The 24,422-nt window shown below is 42.7% G+C and overlaps 1 protein-coding gene across 1 annotated transcript; it reads right to left on the bottom strand.

Annotated features, from left to right (window-relative positions):
• Positions 1-1,498: 1,498 nt before the first annotated feature.
• Positions 1,499-23,126, bottom strand: LOC143545886 (protein DCL homolog, chloroplastic-like). The gene is made up of 3 exons (XM_077037678.1): positions 22,770-23,126; positions 2,689-2,804; positions 1,499-2,043 (listed from the first exon to the last, which is right to left on the bottom strand). The coding sequence occupies exons 1-3, from the start codon at positions 23,063-23,065 to the stop codon at positions 1,874-1,876; spliced, it is 582 nt and encodes a 193-aa protein (XP_076893793.1). The 5' UTR covers positions 23,066-23,126; the 3' UTR covers positions 1,499-1,873.
• Between the last annotated feature and the right edge of the window lie 1,296 nt (positions 23,127-24,422).

Raw genomic sequence — 24,422 nt, 5'->3', positions numbered from 1 at the left:
TGCGGAACTTCTGTTACGAAGTCCGCCAACACCTGTCCTTTGATTGCTGGTCTAGGTTTGTACTCTATTGCATGTTCACCTAGCTCGATGGCCCATTTGGCCAGTCGCCTAGATAATTCAGGCTTACTGAGAACGTTTTTGAGCTTGTATCCGGTTAAAACATTGATGGGGTGCCCTTGAAAGTACCTGCGGAGGCGTCGGGCAGCATAAACCAATGCTAAAACAAGTTTTTCAAGCATGGAGTACCTTGTTTCCGGGTCCGATAGTGTTCTGTTGACGTAGTAGATCGGTGTTTGAATATTCTTTCGATCTGTCAGAAGGACGGCCCCAATGGCAATGTCTGAAGCTGATAGGTATAACGTTAAAGGTTCCCCCACAAAAGGTGATGTTAACGTGGGCAGCTCCATCAAACATTTTTTAACCTCCACAAAAGCTTGTTCTGCTTCCGCAGTCCAATTGAAATGTGCTTTTGTAAGGCAATTTCTTAGTGTTGAAATAAATGGGTGAGATTTGGCTGCATGGTTTGCCAAGAATCGATTCAAAGCAACCAAACGCCCATTGAGTGTCTGTACTTCTTTGAGGGAGGACGGGAAAGGCATGCCTTCTTTGTTGTTGTCTGTTCTAATAACAACCTAAATGTCCACAACCAATAAACGTTATTCAACGATGGTGTACATCGATTCGGCCGAAGTGCCCATTTGAGGTAAAAGGATTTCATTAGCCGATGGGTACAACCCCAGTTGGGTATTTTTTGTAAAATCATTTTTTATCCACGTGATAATAAAAAAAGGTCCAAGGAAATGCAAGCCGGAAAGAAAGAACGTGGACCGGTCTTCTGGTGTCTTAAAACCTCGTTTGGCTACACGAGCTTTGCGTTCTTCCAAAATTAGGAAAACCATGTACACTTCGATTATACAATACAAAATGATCCTAATACATGGATGTTTAGCGATATCTCCTGGACAAGAAATCTATCCTCCAACCATCGAAAAGGCAATATATGATATTCTTAGAAAATTGCAAAAGCGTGAAACCCACCACATGCCCACATCCTATGAGATCGAATCTCGTAAAGCATATTGCAAACACCACACCTAATTTGCATAACTATTTATTTTCAATGCGTGTTTATATAGTATTGTAATACTTTTCTTAATTAGTGAAATCTTATGAATGTTATTTTATATTTACAGTTAATATACATACTTTTTTTAATGTAATCTTACTTTTGGTATGTTATATTAAGTTTACAATTAATTTATATAGGCTTTTATTTATATTAAAAGATGATGTGACACTAATGTAAAAGAAATAGTTTAACCAGAAAAGTTCATATATGAGAAAAATGGATTCCCTCATCACTTAGAAGAGAGAAAGAAAGACCGTTAAGCGGTCACATTAACACGTTGCAGTTAAAACATGAAATGTTTCTCATTTTAAGATTTAGTCGTTATTGAAAGGTGTGTACAATACGTTAACTACAGCAATCGACGAACCGTGTATTAATCGCGTAATTAAGACTAGTAGTCAGAATAATGGCATTTGTAGCATCACAACAAACATTCACATGGTAGGTGACTATGTTCATGACTGCAAAGAAAGCACTAAATATTTGTCTTTTAGGGGCCAACTGCCTCCAAAGACACCAGTCCAACACCCCTTTTTTACATTTCCAACCAATGCATAGAAAAACCCAAATCTGGAAAACATTAACTTATCACATCCCAAACAAACATCAATACAAGTCAACAAAATTATATCTTTTAACTTCAATCATTTTTCTCCCTAAATTGTATTTGTTCCCATTTCAAATACCATTATCTACCCCCATTGACAAAATGTGTTTGATGCTTCAAACCCAATGGTCAATCAGTCAACTACTACTGCGTTTGTAATGTTCTTTGATGAACTTTTCAGCATAAGACGGGTATTTATGTCGAATGTAAGCTCGAATGCATTTTTGGTAGGAAAAATCGATCCATACACCATTGGTTCTCACCACAAACAGACATCTTGAATTTCTGAACTGTGGATGTCTGTCAAGTGTCAACCTTCAAATTTAAGAGAACTATTGTTAAAAAGTAATAATATAAACGTACAAAAATTAATAACCCGGTCAAGATAAAATCGATCACGGGTCTACACGACAACCATTGTGGGCCATTTATGTCTCAAGATTTCTGTAGACAAGGACTTTTAAGTGAATTAGACAGGTGAAGACTCAATGTCAAATTAATAGTTTACCTGTAAAGAATGTGATCCCAAATGTATATAAACAATAAAATACTTAACGGGTAGACCGGTTCGTTGCTACATGTAGACTTAAAAACTGTAAAAGTTAGTTGTTTTAAATAACTTATTAAATGGAGCATATACTTAAGAGTTAAGTTATAGTTGTTAATATAAGTATAAAGTTAAAAGCCACTTATTTGCCATCTAAAAGTCAAAAGTAGATTTAAGTTATGTGGTGGGAGGTAATAATTAGGTGACTTACTATTTAATTTACACCTCAATTAAAAAAAAGGATTCATTGAATGTGTTGGCATCTATGATTTTGCTGGCAATATGGATGAAAAAATAAAACCAACATGCACTTGAGTATTAAATCTTTAGGAATACTGTGTGTGATTAACTGATTATTATAATAAGGGATACAAATGAGACCAATTAAAGTTATTATAAAACTTACCATGATAGAATCGATGCCACAGCCGATTTTATCTTCAGAGTGAGGATGATAAGCAAGAAGCTTATCTACCACCATTTTCTGGTCTGTTGATGTAAGTTGCTCTCCATCCATATATCTGGCAGCAGGTAATTAGATTAATTAGTGAATATGATTATTTGGTAATGTATATAAGTGAACGATGTTATGCAACATTTCTTTTGGAAGAGAAATGAAAAGTTTTACTACTAAACACAATATCGAGAATAGTTTCTACAGTAATGTTGAAATATCTATGAAACAAAGCAAATAAATGAAAAAGGTCAAATTGTAAAACAGTATTGAGGGACAAAATGGTCTTTTGACCACGAATCAGATTTCAAAGAGACTACCAAGCATCAAGAATTATCAAACCCCGAGTTTAGAACCATTTCACCAAAGGAAACAAGTAATTGTAATCTTGACCTGTTTTTGAATCCATTTAAGTACGTTCTTGAGTATACATGTTTAGATTCAACTTTATGTTTAGAAAACACGTACATAATGAACATTAACGAAAAAAATGATGCATTCATGAATCATAATAGTATTAAATTTATGATTTTTATGTGATATGTGCATGCTCGGATATTTGTTTGGCTTTTAACTTTTAACCTACATTGTTGATCTAAGGTTGTTATATATTGATTATCAGTTGCATGAAAATGATCGGGGGTTGATGCAGTTTCGACTAGCAATCAAATGGCTCAAGAACACATTGATTTAATTCAAACGATTCGAACCGAATGATTCGCTTAACAAGCTTAAAAGCTTACAATCTTTAATTCAAAAACAATCAACTAACTAAACAAAAAGACCTAACAAACCTATTTATAAATAAAAATAAACATTTGAGATGGGCCGGGCCTGACCGACTTAATGAACCGGATGCTCCTGCATCATACTCCCGCTCTTAAAAAAAACTCGTCCTCGAGTTTTGCCTCCGGGGTCGAATGGAACATCAACCCGCTTCTCATTTATTATTATCATGACTGAGCTAAACAATTTAACTTCATAAGTCGTTTCACTCAACTCTTGATTTATACCACTCGGGTCAAAAGAAACATCAACCCTATTCACCTTACTAATCGTCTCGAGGCTTGTACCACCATGATGTTGAAATTCCCACTAGATTTTGCATGTGAAACACGTGGATTTGTAGCTAACATACACTTATATAAATTGTTTTGCACAATCTTATTTTTTGCCGGCTCAAACTTTTCAATATTATATGGAAATAACAAATTAAATAACCCTTCACGTGGATTGCCATCGTAACGAGCAACCTCAAAATTCAAATTATGTTTCTTATCAGAATTACCTTTATCTTTAGAAATGTTCAAATAGCCCATAATCATGCGCGAAGATAATGGAATGTCAACATTTAAACCAAAATTACCATCTGACTCCATAAATGTAGGCATATTGATTGAAACTTCCAAAAACAAGTCCACGCCTCCAACTAATTCATTGTCACTAGTAGTCATGGTCTCGCCACACAAATCCATCGCATGACCTTCATCAACATCTAAAGAAACAATTATATTTTTCCGCACATCATGCTTTGTATCACAGTCATTAACGTCTTTATCTTTCTTTGGCTCGGTCTCTTGGACGGTAATCCCGCTAAGAACGTTTTGCACAAACGAATATTCTTCTTCATCGAAATCAACTCCGTCTTCATCAAACACGGGGTGTCTTCAGACACACTTTCTGGATAAATTGGTTCAAAGAACCGAGGTGGGTGACTGCCAAACGGATGCTGCTCTCAGTCGTCACCCTCGTCCCAGACGTCGGTGCTCGACTCGGTTTCCGCTTTGCACATCTCCCCTTTCAACTCGAGATCTCGAATCCTCTGTCGGAGCCGCTTGATCTCTTGTTGTATTTCAAGATCTCGGACTCGTTTCCGGAGCCGTTTGATCATCTTATGATCCCGTGGGTCATAATAGACTCCGTCGCTGCCTCGATCGGCGACTCTGCGAGTAGGATGTCGATCTTCACCACGAGCACGTGAACTACCAATGTTCTTGTAGATGCCTCGGTCGGCAACTCTTCGAACAAGAAAACACCCGCCTTCACGTAGAGCCATTTGAACAACCAAAGCTCTTATACCAACTGATGCAGTTTCGGAAGCGATCAATGGCTCGAGAGACTCATGATTAATCAAAGACGGATAAACAAACCAAAGGTTCCAAGAACAATGTTCTTTATAAATTAAACTTAATCATAAACCGAATAACAAAGAAACCTTAGCACCCTATTTATACTAAAGGAAAAAGAGATAAACATGGAAACGTAAAATAATAAAAGATTAACTAATAATAAAAAGATACTCCGATGCTCCTGCATCATACTCCCGGTCTTCGAAAAAAACTCGTCCTCGAGTTTTGTCTTCGGCCCAAAGCCGCCTGGGTCGAAAGGAACATCAATGCGCTCGATATTTATTAACTTCATGACATGCCCAAATAATTCACTAGTGCAAAACATCTCACGCAACTCTAAACGTATATCCCCAAGGTTGAATGTAGCATTATAATGGTTCCTGTTTGCTCTCAATTTTACCCGCTCAACTATATTAATTTCACGAGTCGCCTCACCCGACTTTAAACTCGTACCATCGGGGTCTATCGGGTTCCCGGGTCTCGCTTCCGAAACTGCATCAGTTGGTATCAGAGCTTTTAGTTCTCAAATGGCTCGACATGAAGATGAACACTTTCTTCCTCGTAGATTCGCCGACAGAGGCAACGAAAGGAGGGGTTTCTATTCATGTGCTCGTGGAGAAGATCAACGTCATGTTCGCATATTCGCCGACCGTGGCAGCGGTGGAATTTGTTCCGACCCACGAGATCTTAAGAAGATCAAACGACTCCGCCAACGAGTCCGCGATCTTGAAGAGATTCAACGACTCCGAAAACGAGTCCACGATCTTGAGTTACAACGGGAGATGCGCAAGGCGGAAACCGAGTCAAGCACCGTCGTCTGGGACGAAGGTGGCGGCGGAGAGCAGCAGCCGTTTAGCCATCCTCCACCTTGGTTCGACGAACCGATCTATCAGGAGGATATGTCAGAAGATTTACCAAAGTTTGATGATGATGGGATTGATGTCGATGAGGAAGAATATGCGTTGGTTCAAAAGGTTTTCTTTGAAGTTGTCGGTCAAGAGGATGAACTGGTATATGAGGGTTTAAGAGAAAAAGCAGTCATTAGCGGTGGTCCGTCGTTGAATACGGTGGTTCGTAGCAGTCGTACGGGGGTGAACGAAGGTCCGTTTACTACGTGTGGGGCTCAAACAAATTCCAAAGCAGCCCCTTTCTTCATGCCGCAAGTTATGACGAGAGTGGATGTTGACGCAACAATCCTGGGTTTTTGAAGAAACACTAAGTGACCCGATACAGATTATAGATAATCTGGGGGTTAAGTAATGTTTCCCACGGATGAGATCTAGCTGAGAAGGCTGTTCTTCAGGAGACCTGCAAAACAAACACCGTAAGCTCGTCACTGAGAAGGGGGGGTTCCTCCTTGTGACCACCCTCCGGCGTGAGAATCAGACTAGGTTGCTCTGAATATAAGTGTATATTAAGAGATTGCTAGATAACAGGATAGCAGATGATCTTACCATTCCAAGATGTTGGAGTATTTATAGCCGAAGGTAGGTTTCCTAGAAGGTACAGCCGGCTGAATAGTATTCCTGTTCTACCAACAGTGGACTATGCACAGGCCATACTGGTTGGTGGATAGGTTACGGCCAACAGTAACTATGTCGGCTGCACTATTCCTCCAACTGTAGATTATGCACGTCCTACCTACTGTGGATTATACGCAGGCCATGCTGGTTGGTGAATAGGTTACGGCCAACAGTAACACTATTTCACCAACTGTAGGCTGCGCACGCCCTGCAGTAAGGGTTGGTGAGTAGGCAGCGGCTAATAGTGACAAACAGTACTAGAGGGTGCTCCTCCTCGTACTGTTGTCGGTGAGCTGTCACCCTGTGATTGGCTCATAGGCTATTCTGGTCAGATTGTCTGTCCTATCCATACCTTGGTATGTATAGTACAGAAGATCTTTCAGAATTATAAGGACTGGCTCATTTTGGCGGGATTGTTCCCGTCTTGCTCATTCCTTCATGTGACTACTGAAGTATCTATTGTCTTGTGCGTGTAGCCCTGCTGTCTGCGGGTAGCCTTCCCTGACGGCTTGTATCCGCAACTGCGGGAACAGGCGGGGTACTTCACCATTGGGAGGCTTTCCCTGCGTGTACAGCTTGCGTACTGCGCGTAAGGTTCTCTGAGCATGGTGGGTCCTGCGGAAGCAGATGGCCTTTGCGCAGACGTCCCTGTTCAAGGTGAGTCTTGCGGAACCAACTGGGTTCTGCTGGGACCTACCTCTTCAAGTCCCCCCAGTCCAATGTTCTTCTCATGAATGTTTAATAAAGTGAGGTGAACTTTTGGACTTTGAGCAAGGGGTTTTGAAAAGGCTTTTTAGTTTTAAGGTTCTCCGTGGGGATTCTTCCCGCGGGTTTCCTAGTGTCACTTGCAAAAATTCCCGATTTTTTTGCTTGATCTTTGGGTATGATGCGGGTAGGTATGTAACCTTCTCGCAAGGCAGGAGTGTTGAGTCTCACTTGTATATAGTCTCCATGAGGTTCTGGTGGTTTTCAACATAGTGATCAATTATGCTAAGACCACCAATTCCATTACGGAGTTTCAAACAATATAATTCTCGACGTTCCCGTTATGCGGGGATGTTATTCCTCTATCCGCAAGCATTGCCTAGAAGATCCTTCTTGGTTTCAATTCTCTGCGGGTGCTAGGTATGTGAAGGGTTTTGCCTTAACACTGTACCCGCATCCGGCTTATGGTTACTTGGTTGCCAAGGTTTTCTTGGCTTCAATTCCCTGCGGGTGCTAGGTATGTGAAGGGTTTTGCCTTCACACTGTACCCGCATCCGGCTTATGGTTACTTGTTTGCCAAGGTTTTCTTGGCTTCAATTCCCTGCGGGTGCTAGGTATGTGAAGGGTTTTGCCTTAACACTGTACCCGCATTCGGCTTATGGTTACTTGTTTGCCAAGGTAAGGGGTGTTTTCCCGCTTACTTTTGAATCTTTTTTGAATTTTGAATTTCAAAATTCGAAGAGTTGGTAGAAAGATAGGAACAGTCCAAACGTCTGAAACGTCGTGCGACGGTTTCTTCTGAGTGTCAGGACGTGCAGGAAGTTATGGTGACGTGACATTATATGGTCATTCCAGTCTCTTTTTCAGGCGCGTGGGCGTGATTTTTCGGGCGCGTGGCCGCGAAATTACTGGCACACGTCCTGTCAACAGCTGTTGCCAGCCTGCTTTATGCCACGTGTCATAGTTTCATTGCACCTTCGATTTCTCTCTCCTCCGCATTAAATTCATTGTATTAATTGCGATTAGTATATAAAGGGGGAGAGGGCTGTTTGCAATCCACACCTTCACCCTTCTCTTCTTTTTTAGCGATTTCCGGCAAATACTCCCCTTTTCAGGCTAGCATTTTCCCGAAATCGCTTTCTTTTTTCTGCACAATGTCTTCTCGTGATCTTGAGTCTTCGGCCGATGACAAGAGTACTGCTGGTGAGTGCCAGTGTGCTCTGCCCGGCGATCAGTACCGGTACATTGTTAGGAAGTTCATGCTCGATCCTTTCGAGCCTGAGTTTCCTGAACCCCATCAGACCGTGTACGATGCCCCCAGAGGCAAGATCGGGGTTTATGCAGCATTCTTTATCTACGGGAATCTTAGGTTCCCGTTGACAAAGTTTGTTTACCGTGTCCTTGAGAGGCACGGTGTTCATCTGACCGAGTTGCACCCTATGGCGATCGCCAAGATTCGCCATTTCGAGTGGGTGTGCCGGATTTTGGGCTTCGAGCCCCATGTTGACCGCCTGATGACCTTCTACACTTGGAGGTGCATCCAGGGGTGGTATACACTGACAACCCGTATCAAGGGTTTGAAGATTTGTGCCACCGAGCGCAGTCTCCGTTCGTGGAAGCAGGAGTTCTTCTACATTTCTGCCCGCGTCATCCCCATCGCCATGAAGTTTAAAAATGGCCAAGCAATTCCGAGCCTTCACGCCACCAACTACCAGGAGGCGGAATGGTTCTCGAGGATATCCCGGGTCCAATCTCCGGTTTTCCGGTTTCCGGAGTCCGGGATGGTGATGTTGGGGATGAGCCGAGTGTGGAAAGAGGCTGACGCGCAAAAGGTTCCAATCGTCCTCGAATATGGTTCGAACTCTATCCCTTACGGTATGCTCCGTTTCTCTTTGCTTATACGAGTTTATCTTCTAACTGTTTATTTTCTCAGAGGGGAACAACTTGGAGTCGCTCCTGTACCCGCGGGAAGCTGACGGTCCCGCGCGGATGGGTACTCGTGCTCTAGACGAGAACGAGTTGCCCATCCTGGAACAAATGGCGGATCGGTTGTGGAGGTCTATCCGCCGGGCCAAGAGATCCTGAGCCACCGGCGGCCAGGTAAGGCGATATTCTATCCTGAACCCCTCAATGCTGTACCCGCTGCCGGAATTCCTTACACCCTGTCTTCTTCTGAGGAATCCGCAGATGGTCCTCCGCTAGTGCGGAAGAAGAAGGCTGCCGGCGGGAAAGGGAAGGAGAAGGTGGCCTCCACAGCTGATCCGGTGCTTCTATCTGACACCGAGTCAGATACTGAAGAGGTGGCGGGGAACCCCGGTGGTGAGAAGACCACTGCTCCGGAGGCTACGACTGTTACCTCCGGAGAACCGACGACGACGGCGACCGGCGTCAAGAGACCGGCTCCATCGGGTTCGTCCCCGCCCGTCCGTACGTTCAGGCTCAAGAAAACCCGTAAGTATAAACATTCTTTTTGTAGATTTATCATACTTCATAAATTTATTAACACTTGTCTTTTTTCTGCAGGCGTGGATGTTGACGCATTCCAGGGTGGAGCGCAGGGGAGTACCTCTCCGCCAATGACGGTAGGCTCGGTCAGCCTACCTGAGGCGTCGACCCAGGCACCTTCGCCTGCTTCCGCTGGTCCAGTTGCTCAATCTTTTGAGCCAACTGTTCCAGCCGAGATGACGTCACCGCCGGCGGTGAGTGCAATTTTTACAGCATCATTCACCGAGCCGGCGGTTACTGTTGCTGCTGACTCTTCGGCGGCGTCCGCGGCAGACACCATGCCTCCGCCATCGACTGCGGCGGAAACCATGCCGCCTCCGCCATCGGCCTTGACGGCTGGACCTTCAGGTACGCGCGGGGCTTCTCGCCGATCTTTGTTACCTTCCCATCTGCCTGACCTTTTGGATGGATTTCCCTTAGGTTCAGGTGATGGGTTCGGTGGCTATCGGCCTGTGATCGACCCTACAGGTGCGTAGGGTTCTTTTGTCCTTTAAGTAATTTTTATCATCTTTTCCTAACTGCTTTGTTTCTTTTGCAGTGTCGGATTCCAATGAAGTGTATGTTCCAAGATGGAACATACGCCGAGGAACAACCCTTCGCACACCTGTGGAGTGCGTGGACTGGGCTCGCCACGCTGCTCCCCATGGTGCGTTGGGGGAAGCCATGGCTAGCTACCAGGAGGGTAGGCTAACCAACGAGCTTCGGGTTCTCCTGGCCCGGATGCAGCCACGCGTCGAGCTGCTTTGTCGTGAAAACGACAAGTTGAAAGCAGCTCGTGTTAAAGAAATATCTCAGGCGCGTGCTCTCCGGGAGGAGAACCAAAAACTGACCGCAGTATCTGCGGAGAAGGAGAAGGCCTTCAAGGCCCTCGAGGTTGAGGTTCAAGCGCGACTCGAGGCCCGCTCCAAGGCTGCCCAAGCTGTTAACGAACAGCTTCGGCTAGCTAAGGAGACTGCGAGGAACGCGACCGAGAGGGCCACCAAGGCTGAAGCTGTTGCTGAGCCTCTCCGCCTGGAGAATGAAGAACTTAAAGCTAAGTTAGAGGCTCTTCAACAGGCTCATGATGCCTTGGCTATGGAGGATGCGAAGAAGCTTCAAGAGATCCTGGACCAGAGGGGTGTGCTTGCGCACACCGAGCGGAAGCTTAAGGGCGTTGAAGAGGCCGCTGCAAAAGATGTGCTTCTCGCCAATCTTAATAAGAACGAAGCTGAACGCGCCTGCACCCAAGCTTTGGCTGCCAAGGAATGGCTTCTTCGAGAAGCGTTGCCTCAGGTATTTTAGCTTTATGTCCTCACGCTTTCCTTTGTAGAATAGAAGTTCTTATACTTGTACATTTTTTGTAGGTTGTGCATCGGGTCTTTTCAGAGACATCTTACGACGATGCTATGAGAGCAGCCCTCAACGCTTCTCATGAGGATGGGGAACGGACCGGCTTCCTGCTTGGTCTAGGGTTTGCTGAGAAAGGCGTCCCGCCTTCCAACTTCCCTTTGTATAATGCGGATACCGAAACTATTTATGACCAAGCAGTGAACCAGTATGCTGCCTTCCCGCATCCGGTGGTGGAGAAGGTAAATGAAATTGCTGCTGCTGATGATGGGCTTGCCGTCCTTAGAGCTTTCCTTGAACCGTCACACTCTGCTGATGGTGCGGGTCCAAGTGGGAGTGGTCCTGAAGCCTGATCCAAAAGATCCCTTTCCACCACTAGCGTAGATATTTGCTCTTGTACTTCTTTTGTATGCGGGTATATACCCAGCAATGTTTGTAATATTCAAGTTGATGAAATAAAGAATGTGTTTGTCCTTTTCTTTGTTTATTTAACGCATGTTTACATTTAGCAATTTCTTTAGTACTTAGATAAGTTTAAATTTTTGACATGGTAAATTATAAGTTTATTTTTGCTTCCTCTTTCATGATTGTGCGGGTAGGACCGTCACTTGCACTTAGTAGGATGGCTAAACTTACATTTATCCTGCGTGGAAGTTTTCCTTATCTTTTCCTTGAAATTTTCTAAGTGTTCAGAATAAGTTAACCTTTGAACGTGGTAGATGATAGGTTGAAGTTTTGCTTCCTTGTTTGTGATTGTGCGGGTAAGACCGTCACTTGCACTTACAAGGATGGCTAAACTTTACTTACATCTGACCTGCGTGTAGGTTTTCCTTAGAACTTTTTAACGTTTTTAGCGTTGTGTTTATGCGGGTTTTGCCGCCTTCCACACGCAACTACTTACTTCTTCACGCATTGGTGCGGTGAATACCGGCACATGGGAAGTTCATAAGTTAAAGGTAAGGCTATCAACACATTGTGTAAGGAGAATCATTTCCATTAGAAGTGGCTCTAGGCCTTTTCTTTACAAGTTTGGAATTGATCTACATATAACATTTGCGTAATTGAGCTCCATTCCATGTTCTTGGGATAGGAGTGCCATCGAGCCTTTCAAGCCGGTATGCGCCTTTTCCCAGGACTTCTTTGATAATGTATGGCCCTTCCCAGACCGGGGCCAGCTTTCCTGGGCGCTCTTGGTTTGAAGCCTCGTTGTTACGCAGTATGTAGTCTCCTTCATTGAAGTTGCAGAGTTTTACCCGCGTGTTGTAGTACTTTTGCATTTGTCGTTTGTAATTTTCTTCACGCACTGCGGCTAAGTCTCTGCGTTCCTCGGTTAGCATAAGGTCTAACCGTCTTTCCGCATCATTGTCTTCTGGCTGGATCAAGACCCTTGGTGAGGGTAAACCAATTTCGACTGGGACCATGGCTTCAGTGCCATAAGTAAGATTGAACGGGGTTTCCCCCGTACTGGCCTTTTTCAGCGTTCTGTTTGCCCAAAGGACGTGCGGGAGCTCGTCCACCCAGCCGGATCTGTGTCTCAAGAGTCTTTTCTTTATGCCATCGACGATGCTCTTGTTTGCTCTTTCCACCTCACCATTACCTTGCGGGTGTGCCACTGAGGTAAAGGTGTGGGTGATTTGAAGTTCTTTCAGCCATTGCTGTAGCTTCTTGTCAGCAAAGTTGGTGCCGTTATCGCTCACCAGATTCTGTGGAAGTCCAAAACGACAGATAATAAATTCCCAAATAAATTTTTTGATATGTTTTGCGGTTGTTTGGGCTAAAGGTTTTGCTTCTATCCACTTGGTGAAGTAGTCGATGGCTACCACTAGGAATTGAACATTTCCTGCTGCCGTGGGAAATGGGCCTGTCACATCGATGGCCCATTTCTGAAATGGCCATGAAGAAGTGACTGGAACAAGTTCATTCTTCGGGCGATGCGTGTTGGGTGCGTAAAGCTGGCAAGACCTGCATTTTCTGATGTATGCCAGTGCATCCGTATGCATCCCCGGCCAAAAATATCCCGCGTTGTTTAGCTTGGCTACAACAGCGCGGGGACCTGCGTGTACCCCACAGATGCCTTCGTGTACTTCCCTTAGAAGGTAATCAGCATCCTGGTTGTCCACGCATCTTAAGAGTGGGCCAAGAAAGTTACGTCTGTAAAGGGTGTCATTGATAAGTTGATAATTTAGTGCTTTACAGCGTAGTTTTCTTGCCTGTGTTTTTGACTCTGGTAGTGTTCCTGCTGCAAGGTAATTTATTATCGGTGTCATCCACGTTTCTGTACCGGTTTGGATGACACAAATTTCCTTGTGCGGGACTGATGGTGCTTCGAGGAGTTCAATGCGGATGTCCTTTCCCAAATGGGTGAAGGCTAGTGACGCAAGCTTGCTTAACGCATCCGCAGATTTGTTTTCGCTGCGCTTGACGTGTATGACTTTACAATCATTAAAATCACGCATGAGGGTTTTTGCCTGGGCGAGGTACAGGGCCATTGTGTCGTTCACAGCCGTGTACGTCCCATTTATTTGGTTGGCCACCAGCATGGAATCCACGTGGGCTTCCAAGTTTTTCACTCCAATCTTACGCGCAATTCTCAAACCGGCCAAGAATGCTTCGTATTCGGCTTCGTTATTCGTACTTGGAAAATCCAACCGAATAGCGTAAGTATATTCTTGGCCTGCTGGGTTGGTTAATTTTAACCCTGCGCCTGAACCCTCGTTACTGGCGGCTCCATCAGTGTAGAGTCGCCAGACATCATTGATGTCCTGTGCTGGGGAGGGTTGAGCCTCCTCCTGGCACTCTTTCTCCCGCGTAGCGGGGACTTCTGCAATAAAATCGGCCAGGACCTGGCCTTTTATGGCTGGTCTTGGCTTGTACTTAATTGCATATTCTCCCAATTCAATTGCCCATTTGGCTAGACGTCCCGATAATTCGGGTTTGCCTAGAACGTTTGAGAGTTTGAAGTTGGTGAGAATGGTGATTGGGTGGCCCTGGAAATATCGTCTTAACCTGCGTGAAGCGTGTATAAGTGCTAAGACTAATTTTTCGAGGGTAGAGTACCGGGTTTCTACGTCTGTTAGTACACGGCTAACATAATAGATTGGCATCTGGATGCCTTTTCGTTCTGTTAGCAGTACTGCCCCGGTTGCTCTATCTGTTGCGGAAAGGTATAGGATTAACTCCTCTCCCACTTGTGGTGCTGTAAGTGTTGGGAGTTCGATCAGGCGTGACCGAATCTCCTGAAAAGCTGCTTCCGCTTCTGGTGTCCAGCGGAAGTGCGTTTTCTTTAAGCAGTTTCTTAATGTTGACACGAAAGGAAACGACTTATCTGCATGGTTTGCCAAAAAGCGATTAAGTGCGACTAGTCGTCCATTCAGTGTCTGAGCCTGTTTGATGGTGGTAGGTGATTCCATTTTAACAATGGCTTCGACCTTTTCAGGGTTCGCTCTGAAGCCATCTTTAGTAACAATGACTCCAAGAACTTCCCTTCTTCCATCCCAAATGAACACTTGCTCGGGTTGAGCTTCATGTTTATCTTTCTGAGCGTGTTGAAAGTTTCTTCAATGTCTTTCAACATCGCTTCTGGCTCGGGGCTTTTGATGACCAAATCATCCATATAGACTTCCAAGTTTCTCCCGATTTGGGCATGAAACTCTTTGTCCATCAGGCGTTGGTACGTGGACCCTGCATTCTTAAGTCCGAAGGGCATCATTTTATAACAAAATGTACCATCGGGCGTCCGAAACGCGGTTTTGTCCTGGTCATCTACGGCCATGTGGATTTGGTGGTACCCCTTATACGCATCCAAGAAGCATTTAAGGCGAAATGGTGCCAACGAATCCACCTTAAGATCAATTTCTGGTAACGGATAACAATCTTTGGGGCATGCTTTGTTCAAATCTTTGAAATCTATGCACATGCGCCATTGTTTGTCATTCTTCGGTACCATTACGGGATTTGCAACCCATGTTTGATATTTACTAACGCGTATGATGCCTGCGTCAAGGAGTTCCTTGACTTGGGTTCTACACGCGTTAGTTTGTTCAGGCCCCATTACTCTGCGCTTTTGTACGACTGGCGTAACAGCCGGATCGCACTTGAGCTTATGCTCCGCCTTACCTCGGGGTACACCAGTCATGTCAGCTGGTGTCCACGCAAAGATGTCGGCGTTTTTCTGCAGTAGGCGTTTGAGTAAGGTGCGGGTGGGATCAACGATTGTTGGTCCAATGGTAACGGCCTGGTCGGGGTATTTGCCATTGAAGGCCCATTTTTCCGGTTCGGTAATGGTTGGTTTGGCCATTTTTGGTTTGGGTTTAGATGAGACAGATGCGATGCATACCTGGGGAATGCCAGTGATCATCGCTACACCCTCAGCTGTTGGCCATCCCATCATGCCGTGGACTGAAGATACCACGGCGTTGAATCTTGCCATCCCGTCTCTTCCGAATAGGATGTCGTACGTGTGGTGTGGCTTTCTCATCACGACAAAATCCACGTCTTCTGTGCGTGAATGATTCCCATCGGTAAGAGTAACGGGGAAAGATAGGATACCCAGGGGGGTTTCTGTGCTGCCATCAAACCCTTCCATTGAAGCGTAGACCGTTTCCAGGCGCTCTTTGTCTTCATCATCCAGCTTGTCAAAAAACTGCCTGTACATCACCGTCGACGAAGCGCCGTTGTCAACAAGAGTGCGGGAAGTGATGTAATGCCCCAGCTGGCTTTTGATGACGATGGGGCCTTCTTTGCTGGGGCCTCCTGGCACTCGCGGGAAGCGCACCTCAGCTTCCTTCCACGCGCATGGTTCTGTCGCTCGTCTTTTTCTTCCTCCGACCTTGCCATGAACCATGTTGATGCTGATGTCGACGGGCTTTCGTCCGTTACCTCTGTACCGGTTGTCATTTCTTCCTCCCTTCCTGATTGATGCCACGAGATGTGCAAGTCTTCCATCCTTCACAAATGTCTCAACAATATCCTTCAGGGATGTGCACTCTTCAGTACCATGACCCTTTGTCCCGTGGAAATCACAGGATTTGCTCTGATCCGCATTAGGTTTCTGCCGGATCAATGGGGCTTTTGGCCATGGCAATTTCTCCGTGGCAAATATCTCCGTGACGCTCTTGGTGAGTGGCGTCCACCGGTGTTTTCGGTTTGAAGGGTGTGTGTTGTCCCTTCCACCAACAAGAGGGCGAGAGCTGGATGAGGTGTCAAAGTTTACCCTTGACTGCCAAATACCTAGCCGCCTCTTTTTGTTCTGCCGGGCGGTCCTAACGTTGTTTTCCCTTGTCCTCTGCGTGTAGAGGTGAGTATTCTGTGGAAGATCTCTTCCCAGCTGCTTCTCCGTCTCGGCAAAGCGCTTGGCTGCCGTCATGATGGCATCCCATGTGGATGGCATGCCATCCTTACCCGTTAATGTGCGGATAAGCTCTGGGTACTCGGCGCCCTGGATGAAAGCGGCGCGAACGAGATCTTCACTTACGTTGCCCAGATTCAGTTTCTTGGAGTTGAAGCGGGTGATGAAGTCGAGTAAAGATTCATCCTCCTCTCTCACGCAGTTGAGGATCGTCCACTGCTCTTCAGTATACTTCCTCTGCTGGCTGAAGTGCTGGCTGAACTTATTCTGAAAGTCCGCCCAGTCATATATGTGGTGGACTGGTAAACGATCGAACCATGCCCTGGCTGCTCCGACCAGAGTCATCTGGAACATGTAACACCACGTGGGTTCCGTCCAGTTACTGACGGTAGCCCCTGCAATGAACCTGTTCAAATGGTCATCTGGGTCGGATAGACCATCATAAGTGCCAATGTTGGACATTTGTTTGGCACTTCTCGGGGCAATTGCTTCCGCAATGTCCCTTGCAAATTTTGACTTTCCTGCATTCGTAGCAGTTGGTCTAAAGGTTTTGGAGAAGTCACGCGGGTTTTTCTCCGCATATGTTGGTTTAAAGGCTTCCCCAAAATTCCTTTTTGGCTGGGAGTCCGTTTCCTTACGCTTCCCTTTCGCCTTATGGCGAGGGTTTGCGTCGGTATCGGACTCCTCCCTCTCGTCTGAGTACTCGCCCTCGCTGTTCATAATGAGGTGTTGGCGAGTACTGCCGAATTCGTCAGCCTGTTGAACTGAACGCAAGCGTTCGTCCAACTCAGCTTGGAACTCTTTCTGACGTTCTTCGGCCCACGCCTTCACTTGGTCTAGTGTTTGGCGAGGGACCCTCGTTCGTTTTTCCAGCTGGGTATCGGTGAACCCCAGTGGAATATTTACTCCACTTGCCCCGGCTTGGGTAGTCGGGGTAGTGTTCGTAAGGATTGTATAACCGCCGGTGTTCCCCCCAGTTGCTGGGGTTGTTACCGGGGTTTCTTGGTCGGTTACTGGCCTTTGGACCGGAGTAACGTTAACCATTTCTTCAGAAAATTCGAAAAAACTAAATTAGTTCTAGCTTTTATGCACGGATGGCGCCAATGAAGAAACACTAAGTGACCCGATACAGATTATAGATAATCTGGGGGTTAAGTAATGTTTCCCACGGATGAGATCTAGCTGAGAAGGCTGTTCTTCAGGAGACCTGCAAAACAAACACCGTAAGCTCGTCACTGAGAAGGGGGGGTTCCTCCTTGTGACCACCCTCCGGCGTGAGAATCAGACTAGGTTGCTCTGAATATAAGTGTATATTAAGAGATTGCTAGATAACAGGATAGCAGATGATCTTACCATTCCAAGATGTTGGAGTATTTATAGCCGAAGGTAGGTTTCCTAGAAGGTACAGCCGGCTGAATAGTATTCCTGTTCTACCAACAGTGGACTATGCACAGGCCATACTGGTTGGTGGATAGGTTACGGCCAACAGTAACTATGTCGGCTGCACTATTCCTCCAACTGTAGATTATGCACGTCCTACCTACTGTGGATTATACGCAGGCCATGCTAGTTGGTGAATATGTTACGGCCAACAGTAACACTATTTCACCAACTGTAGGCTGCGCACGCCCTGCAGTAAGGGTTGGTGAGTAGGCAGCGGCTAATAGTGACAAACAGTACTAGAGGGTGCTCCTCCTCGTACTGTTGTCGGTGAGCTGTCACCCTGTGATTGGCTCATGGGCTATTCTGGTCAGATTGTCTGTCCTATCCATACCTTGGTAGGTATAGTACAGAAGATCTTTCAGAATTATAAGGACTGGCTCATTTTGGCGGGATTGTTCCCGTCTTGCTCATTCCTTCATGTGACTACTGAAGTATCTATTGTCTTGTGCGTGTAGCCCTGCTGTTTGCGGGTAGCCTTCCCTGACGGCTTGTATCCGCAACTGCGGGAACAGGCGGGGTACTTCACCATTGGGAGGCTTTCCCTGCGTGTACTGCTTGCGTACTGCGCGTAAGGTTCTCTGAGCATGGTGGGTCCTGCGGAAGCAGATGGCCTTTGCGCAGACGTCCCTGTTCAAGGTGAGTCTTGCGGAACCAACTGGGCTCTGCTGGGACCTACCTCTTCAGTTTTCAATTGGCAGGTGATAATAATATTATTCAAAAAAATTAAGTTGCCAACAATATGGATATTGTTACCGAAAAAAATGATCAAATATCAATAAGAAATTTGGAAACTTTAAATGAAAAAGATAGGGTGAATAATCCTACACTTACTCGTTATATTGTGGGCCCTGATGTGGTCATTAAACAAAATGAAAAGGGTGGAGCAAGTATGGATATGGGCTTACAAAATATATGTGGAGTACATGGTGCATGTCAACAGGGACCATTACCCTTAAATGAAACACAAATAGATAGGGAGTCTAATTGTGTTTGTCCGCATGAAAAAACCACTGTCATCTCCTAAATGTTCATAGCTCATTAGTGGAGTTGTTTGTTAGCACAAATAGTAACCCCTTCGACCCAGGTGGCAATGTCCAAGCTGAAAAGCCTACTATTCCAAGCACAATGCGAGTTACTGTCGCGTCCAAGAAAATTTCAAAAGTTGTCAATGATTTTTTCGACATTCTCAAGACTCGAGGACAAGTCTTTTTCGAAGACGAGGAGAAGGAGGTGAAGAGACCCGGGAACCCGATAGACACCGATGGTACGAGTTTAGAGTCGGGTGAGGCGACTCGTGAAATTAATATAGTTGAGCGGGTAAAATTGAGAGCAAACAGGAACCATTATAATGCTACATTCGACCTTGGGGATATACGTTTAGAGTTGCGTGAGATGTTTTGCACTAGTGAATTATTTGGGCATGTCATGAAGTTAATAAATATCGAGCGCATTGATGTTCCTTTCGACCCAGGCGGCTTTGGGCCGAAGACAAAACTCGAGGACGAGTTTTTTTCGAAGACCGGGAGTATGATGCAGGAGCATCGGAGTATCTTTTTATTATTAGTTAATCTTTTATTATTTTACCTTTATCTCGTTTCCATGTTTATCTCTTTTTCCTTTAGTATAAATAGGGTGCTAAGGTTTCTTTGTTATTCGGTTTATGATTAAGTTTAATATATAAAGAACATTGTTCTTGGAACCTTTGGTTCGTTTATCCGTCTTTGATTAATCATGAGTCTCTCGAGCCATTGATCGCTTCCGAAACTGCATCAGGGGTGGTGGCAGAAGTCCAGAACCACTACGCCTTGGCAGAAGCTGCTTGAAAGCTAGCTAAGAGTTGTGAAAGATAGAGACTTCACGAAAGATAAAGTTATGTGGAAGATAAGACTTTGTGAAAGATGAAAATGGGGTCTTTAGTGAAAGAAAAATGAGGTGTCACTTTACAGTATAGTAGTGAATTTAGAAAGAATAATTGTGATTGTGATCATTTATCGTTTTTGAGTTGTTATCCTTGTGTACTATGTTGTTTGAGCTTGCAATGGAAACTCACGGTTTCTCACTAAGCTTTATAGCCTCTGTGTGTGTGTGTGTCGTGTCTCTCCAAGCAAGGGCTGGCTTTAGCATAGCACAAGATTATGCAGAAGTTGGATGCGATCGAGATAATAAAGACAAGAAGTATATATAAACTAAGACAGATATTTGAAGATAATACATAGTAATGATATAGTCTTGGTTTACTAGATTGTTAGTTACATAAAATACTTAAAAATATAATTCCTACCTAAAACGTCAAAATTTATGAGATACCAAGTAGGAAACTAGGATATTCTAGGAGTGAACAGTAAAGCACATATATCTTTTGATTTTCTTTATTTTCGTGTGTATCATACGGGATCACCATTTCATAACAACTCATATTGCATTTAGGGGGAGGGTACAAATATGTCTTAGCTTTGTCTTATGGGCTTAGCTTTTCCTATACTTTTGGTGGCCTTTACATGTTACTTTCTTGTCTTCATATCTCTATGATGTTTTCTCTGTTACTATTATACTTTCCACCATTTTTCTGTTATTGGTAGCTTACTAGTTACCAATACTATAGTTTTAGTACTTTTTTGTTTCTGCTGTTTAGATTCCATGAGAAGCACTCTTTGTTTCTAATATACTTTTCATATCCAAATATGGTTTTGGAGCCAGAGGTCTCACCGAAATCAGTCTATCTATCTATCTATGATAGAGGTATGGCTTGCTAACATTCAACATTTCCACCCTATCAATAGCTTTGCTATGGTTGGGATTTTATTGGGCATGGTGTAGAATTCTATCAACGTTTAGACATATCCTAGCAATCTTGTAACATGACCCATAGTTCTCCTAAATTTTGAATTCTCTATTAATATGAAAACTCGCGTATAACATATAGGACAGCCTCATTTGTAATCGAGTGATTCGTGCCGACGTAGCATCATCAAGGACATACAAGGTACTAAGGTTGAATGGTTGGTTAAGGTCATAATATTATACTCATTATGTTACCACATATGCAACAAGGTGTAGACTATGTTGATCGTGGAAATGGTTCATATGTTTTCAAATATGTGCAGTTTTTCCCTTGTATTATGCTTCAAAATTAGAGCATCCTATATGTTGTAAGAAGACTTATCACTTAAAGAAAAGAGGTAGTTGACGTTCATCTTATTCAATGAAAGAGAACATATACATAGAGTGTAAAATAGTCATGAGTTGAGCTCCCAGTGAATAAAACTATTTTAACAAGCGTGTAGAAAAACCACATACGTATATATGTTGCAAGTAAGTGCTCAAAAGAATAAACATATAATGTTGGCTTATTGTTACTTCACTTTCGGCTAATTGACCCGTATCTATGCCGGTGAATGAACCAAACAAACATGAATGGGGCATGTTCATGTTCGTTGGTTTCAATATAACCAAACAAACATGGTTTTCTTGTCCGTGTCTGTTCATAAAAAAAAATGAATGTGGTCATGTTCGTTAATGTTCGCTCGTTAATAGTATGAACGAACAGTTCACGAAAGTAAACGAACAAATATGACTGAACGTAGATGAATGAATACAAACAAATAGTCAAACATAACTGAGCAAACAACATTTAAAGGTAAATGTGAGTATCAATCTGTTAGGCCTAAAAATATTTATAAAACTAGACTTAAATGTAAGGGCCTAACAGTTAAAATGAAGTAATGAACACATAAACGAACAAACTTAAAAAAAATCATGAATGAACTAAATGAACAAATATGAATGAACTAAATGAACAAATATAAATGAACGTAAACGAACGACTATAAATGAACGAATGGGACATGTGCTCATGTCCATTCGTTTAACTAAATGAACAAAAAGTTTTGTTCAAGTTTGTTCGTTTATTAAATGAACTAGCTTTAGAACCCGTGTGATGCACAGATGGATTAAAAGAAATACAATTAAGCTATAAGAATTAAATGGATTAAATAAAAAAACCTACATTTTATCAAGTTAAATGTTTTTATAAGTTCAAATTATATTTTCTAATACGCGATGAACTCTCACGCAATTTTTTCATAATCACTAAAAAGATGCACTTAGTGATTCTATAAGTTGTAATTATATTTTTAATGGAATAACGAATTCTAACAAAAGATGATACGATGTTTAATTATGAATGACATAAAAAAAGAACATCATATATAAAATTAGCATGAATAAAACACGCTTTTGTATTACAGTTTCGAAAGAGATTGATGAAAATTTCATGGATCCATGGAGGTTGAATGAATATGTGAGAATAAAATGATATTCATTCATAATTTCTTCTTGTCTTTATGATCTTAGAAATATAAATATCATTCATTGAATTTTACCACATTCATTTCCTATATTCAAAAGTGCATTTAAATTGATTTAATAAATAAAAGGTAGATCTGATTTCATTAAAGATCTATATATTTTGATTATATTGACATAAATACCTGCATATTTTTAATCTCTATAATTTAGGTGATTAGTTATTTGATTAAATGGTGAATTGATATGTTATGATTACACTGACATAAATATTGTTCATTAAAAAAAGAAAATAGTTTGAGCAGGAAATTTAGGCTGGGAATGAATCTCCAAGTGACACGTATCCCCAGTTATTATCTTTTCTTTAATTAGAATAGGTAGATGAACTTCCTATCCGCTTCATTCCAAGTAATTTCAATGATGTTTTGTAACAGCATAGACGACAGAAAACCTTATAAGTGGATTTTGCTTACAAACTCAAAAGCTCAAACAATGCACATTACAAAACGCATTTGAAGAATTACGGCGTGAGAACTAACACTAATGCAATAAGTTAAAGTCTTTAATCATCAAAACTAGTAGCTTTGAATACATATTCATCAAGCTCATATTATACCCTATATAATAAAGATAACTACAAATAAAACAATCTAATAGAATAAAACTATATGCCTAGTTCCTAACAATACCATCCATCCTATACAAATATCAATTTCCAAAACAACTGGATAAAATAATACATAAAATACCTGGCGGAGTGGAGGATATCTTTAATTAGGAGAGTGGTGGGGTCGATATCCAAGAAGATTTCAGCTTCCTTATCCTTCCATTTGCGATAATCAGGGTCGTTTTCCCATTTAGGATGTCGTTTTGAAGAGTCGTCATCGAATGAAGTGGTGGAAGGTGTTTTAATCGGGTGAGGGGGGTCGGCGGCGGTAGTGGTGTAGGAGGGTCTGCGTACGAGTGAACAGACGGTGGCCGGAAGTGTTGGGTGGTGGCGGATATGAGTGACGGCTCGTAGCAGTAACGGTAGTGGTGCTGTCATATTAGTCGGGACCAGAGTTGCATCTGTGGACTGGAGGGGTTTACCTACGCCCACTCTTTCTTCATTCCAAGTAGTCTAATAATAATACTCATAATTATTTAATAATAATAAATAAACAAATGATACAAAAAATATCTTATGTTCCAAATCACGTTTCAAATTCTATGTATTATACGTGTCTAGCTACGTGCCTAACTAGAGAAAAGACAAACAGTTATACAAAAATACGCCCATGTTGTTCATGCTCTAACTTTGCGTGAAATCTATCTGTAACACGTTCTAAAAAACGTGTTACACTTATACTAAACGTCTTAATGTATTTATCATTGTCTTCTTTTTTACCCGCTTTCTCTTCTGTTTTTTTTTTGAAGGTTCTATTGGGCTTTGGGAACGATCTCGTGTTAAACTTCCTGGGTTTCGAGTGTGACTTGTGAGTGTTGTGATTCTTGGAGTTGTTGTGATAGTTGGGACAGTTGTGATTGTTGCCTTGTTGGAAATGTTGGAAGACTTGAAACACATTCACGTTTTGGTTGTAACTGTAAATGACAAAGAATTGTTGGAAGAAAGCGTAACCGGGCAGTGAAAGAGGATTTTGGGGATTGTTTTGTCCGTTTTGGTGAAGAGAGTTTAAAAAGAGGATTTCGGATTATTTTTTTAGGAATAAAATATTTGAACTTACTTTGGTGGTAATGTGGACGAAATCGTAGTTCTCTCTTTTCATCCAATGCTAGTTGAGCTCAACAACAATACTTGTGTTGTTACTAGTGATTAAAAACAAGTTTATTTTGTTTAACAATAAAGTGATTGTATGAATCTTTGCTATAATTCACTCAACGATACTTTATGAGAAACAGGGTCCAACCCATTACCTATACATGGTATTGGTTATGAAGACGAATACGCTTTTCTTCGTTAATTGTTTCCTATTAACAGGTCAAAATTTATGTATCGAGAATTATACTGTGAGTTACTTAAGTTTAAGACTATATGTTGGAGGTAATAATGAGAGACTTGTGAATGTTTTCAAACAATAATATTAATTAAATCTATTATCTAAATACTCCCTCCGTTTCGATCAAAGTGTCTTAGTTTGAAAAACAAAAAGTTTAGGGTAAATTAAACTATTGTTTTCTTTGCTTACCAAATGACAATAATACCCTTGAAAATTGGGTCCATCTGTATTACTTATTAATACTAGTTGTGTATGTTTAAGGGTAAACTTGAAAATTAGCTAATAAATTTTGAAAGTGAACATTTATAATAAGATAAATAAAAAAGGAAATGTGTGCACTTTTAATGGGACAAATGGAGTACTATAAAACCATAGAAATAACATAAGTATTGTCGATGAGCTCAA

The sequence above is a fragment of the Bidens hawaiensis genome, unplaced genomic scaffold, assembly GCF_021521415.1.
Source record: "Bidens hawaiensis isolate Kalapana, Puna unplaced genomic scaffold, B.hawaiensis_p1.1 tig00014095_1, whole genome shotgun sequence".
Taxonomy (NCBI): Eukaryota; Viridiplantae; Streptophyta; class Magnoliopsida; order Asterales; family Asteraceae; genus Bidens; species Bidens hawaiensis.
This window is presented reverse-complemented; position numbering and strand designations above follow the sequence as displayed.